At 32.2% G+C, this 12,135-nt stretch overlaps 1 protein-coding gene across 1 annotated transcript in view; it reads right to left on the bottom strand.

Annotated features, from left to right (window-relative positions):
* The window catches only part of Pi4KIIIalpha (phosphatidylinositol 4-kinase III alpha), a 47,383-nt gene that overhangs the window by 5,503 nt on the left and 29,745 nt on the right, over positions 1–12,135 (bottom strand). Inside the window, exons 40-62 of the mRNA XM_080148485.1 lie at positions 11,909–11,967; positions 11,718–11,787; positions 11,347–11,435; positions 10,495–10,578; positions 9,985–10,043; positions 9,371–9,497; positions 8,925–9,027; positions 8,244–8,344; positions 7,426–7,486; positions 5,636–5,742; positions 5,353–5,454; positions 4,891–5,028; positions 4,599–4,756; positions 3,677–3,742; positions 3,169–3,248; positions 2,753–2,827; positions 2,325–2,401; positions 1,860–1,944; positions 1,603–1,732; positions 1,298–1,355; positions 828–980; positions 588–644; positions 81–203 (exon numbers count right to left, since the gene is read on the bottom strand). Of these exons, the coding sequence (XP_080004611.1) occupies positions 81–203; positions 588–644; positions 828–980; positions 1,298–1,355; positions 1,603–1,732; positions 1,860–1,944; positions 2,325–2,401; positions 2,753–2,827; positions 3,169–3,248; positions 3,677–3,742; positions 4,599–4,756; positions 4,891–5,028; positions 5,353–5,454; positions 5,636–5,742; positions 7,426–7,486; positions 8,244–8,344; positions 8,925–9,027; positions 9,371–9,497; positions 9,985–10,043; positions 10,495–10,578; positions 11,347–11,435; positions 11,718–11,787; positions 11,909–11,967 (2,162 nt within the window). The remainder of the gene's footprint in view (positions 1–80; positions 204–587; positions 645–827; positions 981–1,297; positions 1,356–1,602; positions 1,733–1,859; positions 1,945–2,324; positions 2,402–2,752; positions 2,828–3,168; positions 3,249–3,676; positions 3,743–4,598; positions 4,757–4,890; positions 5,029–5,352; positions 5,455–5,635; positions 5,743–7,425; positions 7,487–8,243; positions 8,345–8,924; positions 9,028–9,370; positions 9,498–9,984; positions 10,044–10,494; positions 10,579–11,346; positions 11,436–11,717; positions 11,788–11,908; positions 11,968–12,135) is intronic.

The raw sequence follows: 12,135 nt of genomic DNA, 5'->3' as shown, positions 1-12,135 counted from the left end.
GGACCAAAAAAAAGGTTCAAAAATATGTAAGTAATAATTCAATAAATTCGCATAAAATGAAGTCAACTGCACACTCTCCTGCGGCCAAGTTGGTCACGTGACTTAGCATCAGGGACACACTCAATGACGCCACAGCCCGACTTAGTGGCCACCACCTTGTAGGGGAAGAGGTACAGGTCCAGGCCGTTCTGCTCAAACACATGCTGAAATTTTGAAGCATAGTAACTTGATTTTTATCTATATTTTATAAAAATAAAGTAAAACCATAATTGTTTGTCTGTCATTACGTCCTACCGCTGAACCGATTGGATCTTGTTTTTCAGGAACCTTAGAACTTTCAATGCGTTTTTGTTACAGGAATCTCAAGGGATAAGAAAATTGACAATAAATAAATGTACAAAATTACTACGGTAGAATAAAAAATTTTGGTTAAAAGTTGAAACACTGCTACTTTGTACAGAGATTTTAAAAAATCTTTCAAGTTTTGAAGTTAACGAATAAGAAAACATATCCATAGAACTTTGTAAACCAGTATAATGTACAGTCCAATGTACCCTCCATTCCTAATAATTGTGAATATTAGTTACCTTAAAAAGTGTGATAACTTGCAGAGCAAGGATATCTTGTCTACAATCATCTCCCACCTATTAAAAAAAGACATTAAACAACTTTTGAAACACAGCTGAGCTAATCTTTATAAGGGTAAGTCTATCAAACCTAATAACCTTCATTTCAATCTCATAATTTATAATATTACTTTACTGTTCTTATTTAACATTTGTTTGAAAAAGTGTTTTGGTAATTGCCACAAAATAAGCTTAAAATACCTTAAAAATGGCGGCTTGCCAGTAGGTATTGTTATCTTCATCCACACTGCTCTTATTTCCCGCGGAAACTGGTGAAACAGCTGTGCTTCCAGAACCGGTTCCGGAATTTCTCAGCCCATACTTCTCGAGATCAGAGATGCCGCAATGTTTGACCTAAAAAATATTTTGAATGTTATAATAATTTAATTTTGTAACTTTAATATAACTCTATAGGTTTTTAATATGGGGACCTAGATGATAATAAGACCATTTTCGGAATCAGCAGCAATACATTAAATGACATTAAATAGAACAAAAAAGATTAAAACAAGAAATAGCGTTTTTTTCCAAACCTCGACAGGGACTATAGAATATTTATTTGATTGTGCTTCGTAATAACATTTTCTATAATATCTGTGATTTTTCTATTTGTCCGAGATACTTGTTTTACGATTTTTCTCTCTTTAGAGTGTATTCAAAACATGTTCTACCTTAAATCTAGCAAGATAAGGGGCCTTGGCTGCGCTCTGCAACGGGGTTCCACTAAATCTATAAAAAATATTTCTTAATAACATTATTTATTAAAATTTTTAGAACTTACCTAGGTAGTAATTCGAGGGTAAGTTTCTTCCTTGTTGTAGTGAATAATATTAGATAGTAAATAAAAGCTTATTAATTCTCCTAAAGCCAACAAACAAGAATTAAGTAGGAAATATCAGGGTTAAACGACTGTAAAGAAAAATCAGATCACTTGTTTCCATAGATTAAAAGAACATGTACAATTGAATCTTTTTACCTGTCAATGTCCAGAACCAGAGCCTCTGGATTGCTGGGTAGATAACACCCATGCTCAAGCTTCACTTTTGCCAGGGCCTGCAGACAGGCTTCCTTTCTTTTAGGTCCCTTCTCCACTGGTTTTATTATGCCTGAAAATTTGAATAATTTTTACCTATCATATTCATTTTATTGATCCTAAATACAGTTTCATATTAGTTTAAAAGCACACAAGAGCATAGACCCTCTTTTAAAAATCAATCTATGAATTTATTTTACCTGAAATGTCAGTAATTTCTTTGAAGAATTTAAACTCTCTTGTGTAGAAATTTTTGGCTGCTGGTGTAAAAAGTTCTTCAATTGCCTAAATATTGTTCAATGTTCATACTAAGTTTAAGGAAAAATTTTCTATTAGGTAAGGATTTTTTGTAATTCTCTGTTATTCTGTTTATTATCTATCTACTGTACCTGTCTGACAGGTAGAAGTTTATCATACAAGACAGGATCTCTCTCCTCTCCCTGTCTATACTCCTATGTATCTATCTATCTGTGTACTGTACCTGTCTGACAGGTAGAAGTTTATCATACATGACAGGATCTCTCTCCTCTCCCTGTCTATACTCCTATGTATCTATCTATCTGTGTACTGTACCTGTCTGACAGGTAGAAGTTTATCATACATGACAGGATCTCTCTCCTCTCCCTGTCTATACTCCTATTTATCTATCTATCTGTGAACTGTACCTGTCTGACAGGTAGAAGTTTATCATACATGACAGGATCCCTCTCTTCTCCCTCCTCATCACAGTACATGTTTGCCTCTGAGGTCATGTGGTTTATACAAAGTAGCCAAAAAAAGGAAAATTAAGGGAAAGAGCAGAAATTTTTAGGAAAAGACACTGAAATTTGAATATTTAATAATAGTACAGTGTACCATTGTACATCCCAATGGTATAAACAAAGCTACTTCTTTTGCAGCCCTAATGAAAAATCATGTGTTGTATCGTATTATAGAAAATTAATACCAGTTTTGCTGGTATAGACCTACTTTCGGCGGAAAGCTGTCTATAATACGATGAGATAATTAAAATAACTTCCCAAATAAAATACTCATTAGCCAACTTTTAAATAAATATTAAAATCCACTGTAGCTTTGTATTTGTATAAATAACCTATATTCCAAATGATTTGATGCGCCACTAAGTTGGATCTCTGTGAGATTGACTTTATAAACTCTTGCACATAACCTAAATAGAAAGGATCACAAAACTTATCTTTTCATGAAATTTTTTTTTTAATTAATCTTAAAATAGTAGGTACTATGTAAAAAAATGTCACTTAAAAAAAATAAGGCAGAAACACAACCATTTATGTTTAGATAACATCACTAAAAGACTGGATTTTAAAAATTATTTTGAACCAAGGCAAATATTAAGAGCGCATATAAACCATAGGAAACCATTGTTTTATAGGTCCTTAGGGACAAAAGAATGCAAAAAAAGCGTTTAGGTAATATTTTTTCAAAAACTCACGAAAACTACCTAAATATATGCTTTTTTTTTATAAAAAAAATGGCATAAAATGTCACCTAATTCATCATATCTGACGGCCTGAACCAACTGTGGAATGTAAAACAAAACTGCGTCTTCTGGGTAGGAATTCAACACCCTGAAATAAAATATATCTTAATAACCAAAGCATGTACAGAGCAAAAGTTTTACTATGTATTAAGGTATGTAAATAAGACATTAAAAAAATTATATTTGTAAATATTTCAAAATATATTTCTTTATGAAATATTATATCTGTAAGAGGTTTATGATTCCGGTTTCCGACTGGCATTGACTGATATCTTATTCCGTCTACAGCATATTAAATCTGTTCTAAGGCTTTAAATATGACAAATGTTATACAGGGAGGGAGAGGACATTTAGCTGGTTATTACACTAGTCCCCAAAGTCATATTGGTGGGTTGGTCCATAAAGTTGAACGTCCAAATTCTGCATTGTAATCTACATTAGGGTTAATTTTTTGTTAATTATTTAGATCCCTGTATTAAATCTGTTCTAAGGCTAGAAATATTACAAATGTTATACCTTGTAGCATACTGGGCTGTTAAAGGATGGATAGGAAGAGTCCTCTTACAGAACAACGATAAGGCCCTGAAAAAAAATATATATATTTAGTAACATTATTGATAGTATAGTCCAATTTTGAATCCATAAGATGTTTTTAGTAGCGAAGCTACTCTATAATTTGAAATGTCCGTCTGTCCGTATGTCTTAGTTTGGGGGAAACGTGATTTTCTCGGCGATAAAAGGCTGAATTTTTTTGACAACATTCCCATTATTAAGGAGCACAATTAACTATAAAACATCAATGTCGGTAGGACCGCTTTTTAGCAGGTTTTAGGCTATTTTTGTATTATTCACATTTTTCTCCATATCTTTGGTGTTTATGGTCCGATTTTCAAAATTTTTTCAGTTATAGTATCAGAATTAAATTTTCTGCCGTTTCAAGAAAACAACTATGATGGTCAGACTGCCTTTAAGCAGGTTTTAGGCTATTTTTGTATTTTTCACATTTTTCTCCATACATTTGATGTTTATGGTCCGATTTCCAACGTTTTTCAGTTATAGATATCAAAATTAAATTTCCTGTAGTTTCAAGAAAACATCAATGGCGGTCAGACTGCCTTTTTGCAGGTGTTGGCTATTTTTATATTTTTCACATTTTTCCTCATTATCTTTGTTAAATAAGAACTAGATAAATGGCACTTTTTCACAAGTAACCCTAAGAAACCATGAAAATTTCACTTATTTTGATTTTTTTAGGTCTGGATAGTTTATGTTATTTTGGGTCCCTGGTCCCGCAACTCAGCCACAAGATATTTGGAATTACTAGGTACAACTGCAAAGTTTTATGAAATTAAAATGTTTTATGATTACTAGAAATTAAACTGTTGCTACCTAGATATTTTCATTCGCATGGTAAAAATCAACACAGAAAGAAACCTACCGTAATGGGGAGCAGCGGGCCCAAGTGAGCAGATGTGGCAACTTCTCATCATCCTTCTCCAACATCTCGTCTGACAGGAAGAAGTCCAGGGCCTGCGGGATGTGGGTCACCTTAGTCGGCTGCGAGCTGGTCAGCTTACAAACCTCTGATACTAAAACCTAGAAATACGAATGGTTGATCAAGTTATAGAAAACTGAAACATTGATGGATTCATTACTTGAATTGCATTGGTTTTTTTTGTCTAAAAGTTACATAGAATAAAGATACATAATAGGAAAGTAATGCCACCTACCGGTGAATTATTCAACCATATTGGTAGGAACACAGCCAACGTGGGAGAAATATGCCAGGCATGGTTCGCATTTTCCCGCCACTGTTTGTCTCCTGTCCGAGTGTGAATATCCTCCCGCCATTTTGCAACATCCGCCAACTAATATAGCATAGGTATATTCTATAAGATAATCAAACTAAGAAACAACACTAGTAGCCTCCTCTAACAAGTTACAAAAAAAATAATCAAATGCTTTGTTGATATTAAAGTGTCATTAAATGTCTAACATCAAATCTCTTAAATCTTATTAATTTATATAAAAAAGGAAAGTTTTCTCAACAGTAAAATACTGCAGAATCAGTTTTTTAAACATCTATTATCAACAAATTTATCTAATCTTTTTAACACTGCTGTATGTATATTGATTTAACTGTTTTAATTGTGCATACTCCCCTTTAGGTAAGATTTACAAATTATGAATACCTGTTTGAGTTCCTCTTTGCCATGAGCAGTTGTGGCGGCTGTAACTGCATCAAACTGTTCCAAAGGACTACTCCAGGTTAACATCATGTCAATTTCTACAGCCTACAAAATTAATTTTCTATAGAAATTAGAACGATATCTGTTAGCCGTTTGTCACTTTAGTTATTTCTTAATGCTGTTTTGAAATAAATAACTCATTTTACACACGTCTTAACAAGACAAATGGATAATGGATATTATAGCAAATTATTGAGTAGCTGTACTACTAAAAAAAAAATCTTACCAATAAGGATAAAATTAGCCATCTTTTCTTGCTGTAGTCTTTAACAATGTTGTCATGGTTGCCAGTCACCTTCTGATTTCTACTGGCTGACCGCTTGTTTAATGTACCTGAAGATAAATTTACTGTTTATTGCAACTTATATGCATTATCTACAGATTGACCCTCGAAAAAGTATTTTTTAGCATCTGCAGCCCTTATTTCTCAATGAATTATTAAAAAATGTATATAATGTGTTCTCTGTACATTTCCACACAAGCATATATAAAAATTTTTATTTTACCTCCATTAACACCGGAGATTTTTAGAGCTAAAGTTTTGAAAAAGTGACTGAGAAAAATATTTTTTTTAGTTTCTCATAATTTTTGGATGGTTATATTATGTTTTTCTGGCAACTGAATAATGATACACAAAGAAAAACAAGTTAACTAATTATTTCTTTTTTATTCCACCAAAAAATATCAATTTTTAATGGCAAAAAATACTACTGAATGAATTGATTATTTGTAAATTTTAGGTTATTTATTTACCCTTATTTATGAAAAGGATTAATTATGACAGTTGCTCCGCCCCCTTTTCTGACATCTCAATCATTTAATAGGGGGTTAATTAAGTTTTTTAGACTAAAAAATCATTATGTTTTAATTTTATTTTCTTTATAACTTTTTTGTTATTAAAGTTAGGATTATGAAACAAAAACAATTTTCCTTCTATATTCATAAAGATTTATTTGGTTTTTTAATCTAAAACAATTTTGCCTAATAAGTAAGTTTTTCAAAATATCATTAAACTAAAAAGACTCAAAAAATATGTATGAAAAAATGCTTTTTACTCAAAACCTTAATTTTTTGTATAAAGTTTCTGCTAGTAACAAAAATGAAAGGACTTCTACTTTAATTTTGCTAAAAAAGTTGTTTCATGTTAAAAGTTACTTTTTCCTCAGTCACTTTTTCAAAACTTTAGCTCTAAAAATCTCCAGTGTTAATGGAGGTAAAAAAATATTTTTATATCTACTTATGTTGAAATCTATAGAGAACAAGGACACATACATTTTTTAATAATCCATTGAGAAATATGGGCTGCAGTTGCTAAAAAATACTTTTTCGAGGGTCATACTGTATAGATACAGTAATCTGTTGAATTAATTTGTAAATTATTTTTTGTGAACCATTGCATGTTTTTTGAGTATCTTAATTATTATATTAGCACTAATAAGCAAAACTTGTTATCTACAGCAGAAAACCTTATTACGGTTGCGACCCCCCCCCCCCGTAGCCATTAAAGCCAAAACTGAGGGAATGTTTCCACTGATTCCAAAAAAAATTATAATACAAAACCCAAGAATAAATCTTCCAATTGAGAATATTGACAAAAAAAATAGGAATAGAAGAAAATCACGCAAACCTAAAATTCTAGGAATCGATCTAGCACCCCAATTAATGAACAAATTTTGATAAAACTTGTTAAAAATATATAATGTAGACTGTAAAATTAATTAATCCCTGAAAATTTCAGCCCTCTATCTTGAAAAGAAGTTGAGAAAATCACGAAAACTTGAAAATCTAGGAATCGATCTAGCACCACAAATAACAGACAGATGGATAAAACAAAGTACCTATAGATTAGATGGGCATATATCATAGAAATCTTCACTAAATATTTCAGCTTTCTATCTTGAATAGGAGCAGAGAAAATCACGTTTACCTTAAGGAGTTACGGACTGACGGACAGACAAAGTGAATTATAGAGTAGCTTCGCTAATAAAATACAAAAGTATAAAAATAAAAACTTACCAGAATTATATAATGGATTACTTGAAGTTCCCCAGGTATTGTTTGGATTGTAGGATGCTCTATAATTTAACGCTTAAATAATTTCAAAAGCAAAATTTTCAAAGTACAAAACCTGTAAAAACAAACAAGGTAGAATACCACCTTCTTAATACCTCAATATATTTAAAACTAGAGTTGGGCTCGATATAATTATCTCGCTATTGGCTAGGTTTATATTCAATGTTTTATTTACTTTCTTTTGGTTATCTGAATTCTGACTATTAACCCTATTCTTTCATTATCTTCTCCCTGACGATTTCTTTATTTAAACTATTTTAGGATCTTAATATTTTTCATTTTAAATTATCGTCCTCTTTGGGTTAAAATATTTAGTTAACTGTTAAATTTTAGTTTAATATCTGACCACATTACGCACGTATCGCTAGTATCAAATTATTTTAAAACTAAGTTTTCTTTTATTTACTATATTATAAATTTAAATTTTCTGTTTTTTGGATAGAAATTTAATACTTCAATATAATTCAAATAGCAACATGAAATAAAAAAATGAATTTATTGTTAATACAGTAAAATAATGGGTCTTATCGTTCTGGTCAATGAGAGTTTATTACAGATTATTGGAGCACTATGAGTTTTACACATTTATCGCTTGGAAAATTTGAGCTCATATATAGACATTTATTTCCTATATAGATCTGTCATGGATCTTGATGTAATAAAGTAGGCTGTTTTGTAAATGTTAAAAATTGGTAGAATCTATTAAATAAAAGTTATCGCAAATACACTTAGTAAATAACAATATTTAAGCGTAAATTCCTGGTGAATTCACTTGAAATGCTTCTCAAGTCTGCAGGACCCACAGTGTTATACCCAGATGTTCCACCTGTACCAGGTTGGACTCCGACCATACTGTCTATTTCTAAACAGTACAAAGATGTTAGTTTGAAAAAGTAGTCTTGTGTTGAGATGGATCAATCTTTTAAAACTTTCTTAACAAAATATCAATGTTATTATGACTTTTGTTATATTTATACTTGTTTGCGATTATAGAGGAAGCATGGTGCAAGATAGTAAATTGTCCTTTTCACCAAAGTTTTTCAGACCTGTAGTGTCCAATCTTTCTACTAATAGTTTTAATCTACTTTGTTTTAATGAATCTTAATGCAAACGAAGCCCACCTTATTTTATTGTAAAAGTAACAGGATGTCTAGCAGTGTCTCTAAGGCTGTCTTTAGCTTAAGATCTAACTATTCACTGGACCGGGCATAGATGGTTCTCCTTACAGTGAAGCTTGTTATAGGCCCAAAGAAGGCTTATGGTACCTCCATCCGCTCAAGAGAAATCGAAGAAAAAAATACCGCCCCTCAATTTTTTTACCTTTTCAAGAGTAAAATTGAAAGTAAAGGTCAATTTACTTCCCTCCCCCCTACACCCCTACACTCAATTGCCCTTATATGCCTCTAGGAGCAAAGTTAATAGTTATTTGAATAGTAATTTACCTCCTGCCACTTGATTTCTGAGGTACTTTTTATCAGAAAGCATTAGACTCCAGAATTTCAACAGGACATGGATATCCTCATTCAGAACTGATCCAGACTTTACCTTAAAAGTAAGTGTATAATAATCCTACAAAGAATTATTCATAGATCACGGAAATCTAACTGCTTGGAACATTTAGTATTGTCCTAGATAGCTAGAAACGTTTATTAGGGAGGTTAATTAAAAATAACAAAATAAGTGGGGCCAAACACCGGCGGGAGGCTCTAACTATGCTGGGATACCCAGTATACTTTATATAACCTTACCTGTAGGTAACAAACAAACAAGCGAAAATAAATTCACACAAAGTACCTTGTAAAGTATGAGCCCCCCTTTAATTTTTAAAATTAATTTAATTATGTTACTTTCTGTTTAAGCGCCTGAAATCCACGGGGAAAAAACTTACTGGATATTGTTTATCTGCGCAGAAAAAGTCCAAGGAACAAGAATAGATCTTCTGTCTTAGAACATGTTTAGATAAAGTTGCTGACATCACCTCCCCTTGCAGCAGAGACATACCACAATTTAACAACCTAAAAACAACACATAAGAATGAATATAGAAAGTCTAGTAGATTAATCACTTTAATTGGACCAATAGAAACACAGTTAAGGAACAGTCTGACCACAATTTTGGTTAGAAAATGTACACATTTTGGTACTTCCTCAAGGAAACTCATCCGTATTACAAAGCTATAAAAATTTGAATTTGTTTAGGATATAGCATTGCTTGTGAAAATTATTGCTCGTACTGTGGACTTGAATCATAAGCGACTATTCTTGAACAAAAAATCGTCTTTTACTAGGAATTCCCTATTAAATTGGTAAGATTATTTTGTCTTATTGATCATCTTAATTAAAATCTGTAATCCGTAAAAATTTAAATTTTACGATTTTTTTGACGATTCACCTATTTCTAGATCTCAATACATTTTTGTAAAATATACCTCGGATTTCAATCACTAATTTTAAAAAGCTAGAAACCAAAGCTTGTAAAAGAATAAGAAAAGCATTATGGTACCTAAATCTAGTGGCTGCAGCAGAAACGTGTCTGGACATGGAACCCTTCCTGCTTCCAACCTAAGAGTATATTTCAGTTTAACCTGTAACCTGGGTGGGAGGAAGGGGCATTGTACTGTGAATCTTACTTAATAACATTGTTTTATTGTCTTACCCTTTAAGATCCCTAGTTAATACAGCAAAAACTACCAGTATAGACATAATTTATAACTGAAGTAGGTATAGTTTGTCAGTAAGATTAAATTCTAGGTATTAATTTAGGTAATTATTTTTAAGTTTTTAAGATATAAAAATGACAAAATATTCAAAGAAATAAATACATAACACAAAATTATGTTCATTTGAAAGATCGTTAGGTAAATTAAGCGTTATATTATTTTTTTTATAAATATTGCCACTTTCACTGACTCACACAATGACTTTGAATAATGAAATGACGTACATACATACCCCAATATAGAATAGCTGCGCAACAAAAAAGATAATCAAACATTAAAAAGCAATTGTGTACCTTGATATCAAAAGTTCTCTGTAGAAGGTCACAGTACATATCAATCTGATCTTGACTGCAGTATTTTGCTATCTCTATCCTTTCCTAAAAAACATAACAAGATTAGGTTTTTTTCATCGTTTCGGAGCCGTTTGATTTTGGTGCGGCTCCAGATCCGGCTCCGACCTAAAATCAAGAAAAACTCGACATATTTTTTCCCCATAAAAAAAATATTTTTTATTTTTGACTTTTGAAGGTTTTAAAAGTTCAATTTTTGATAAAAATGGACTTGAAAAACTTAAAAAGGGCATTTGCACATGACAAAACAGAGTTACCAAATTATAATTTGTAAAAAAAATCTCTTTATTTATACCTATAGTCCGGAGCCGGAGCCGGAGCCGTTTTTAACGAAAATTACGGCTCCGGCTCCAGCAAAATATGACGGCTCCCGGCTCCGAAACACTGTTTTTTTTTTGGTAACCTACATCTTAGGATAAAAAAGCTAATTGCCAGTAGATGTACAGACGAGTGTAAATCCTATATAGCGACCGACAATAAAATTTAAATAGAGTTAGCCTCTTAAACCGTTAAAGCTTTAGCTAAGCAGGGTTAGGGTAAACCACTACACCCAAGCCGCACTGAAATTCATAGTAAGTCATACACTATAAGTTCGCTAAAGGAAAACGCATTTTTAACTAAATCTCCTCATTTCTGGCGGGGGTTGTCCAAACTCTTGGGCAAATAACTTTAAATCATCAAAGATCAAGTCAGTTTAATATCTCAGAAGCCAGCCTTATCGGTTCAGTGGTTACCAAGTTCTTAAGCTACAGACGTACAGGTACACATCGTTCTACTTTGTATTATAGAATTAACCTGAAGAAACTTGATCCAGATATCATGTGGTTCTGTACACGGTGGCCTCGGGGCCAATTTTACACCCTCTGTTGGAGCCAGAGGGTTTCCTAAATTAAAATAATAATAATTTAAAACAAGAGAAGTTGCTATTCAGACAATTTAAAAAAATACATATCATTGTTTTCGATACTACTTCTATGTCAGGCACGTGACTTATCAAATGTTTTCCTATACACTCAGAACTTCCAAACAAAGGAAATACAATCAAATAGTTGGTTATCTATAGGGTGTTACTTAAGCTAGAACTCCTGAGTGCCTAAGCAAGAAGTTCCCAGTCATATTAAATGCTCTAAAGTAGCTCCCTAATAAATAGTTTAATCTAATTCTACCTGCTTCCTCATCTAATTCGAAGAGACCAAGCTTTGCTGATCTTGTGTAGTGCCAGGCGGATATAATTTCCTAGAAACAAAACAAGAAAGATTACGTCTGATAGCAATAGCATCCCAGTTTCATTTTAATTTTCTCAATTGTCATTTGTAGGTAAATAAATTGATTTTAACAAGAAAAACCGGTTTATTACCTCAAGAAAAACCAGTTCTTGTTGTGGACAAGCAGATAGGACCCACAGCCAACATTCGACTATACAAGAAAGTCCATACAAAATATCCAACGGGGTGCTGCCACTTTTACCACTAACAAAAATACAGCCACTTTTTGGTTTTTCTGTTTTGTTTTTACGCTACAAGGACGCAAAGGAAAATATTTGTTTTCTTTGTGTGGGGGGAAATAATACATTGCCCTTTGACA

Source organism: Acartia tonsa, chromosome 14, assembly GCF_053477335.1.
Source record: "Acartia tonsa isolate MP-2025a chromosome 14, ASM5347733v1, whole genome shotgun sequence".
In the NCBI taxonomy this organism is placed as follows: domain Eukaryota; kingdom Metazoa; phylum Arthropoda; class Copepoda; order Calanoida; family Acartiidae; genus Acartia; species Acartia tonsa.
This window is presented reverse-complemented; position numbering and strand designations above follow the sequence as displayed.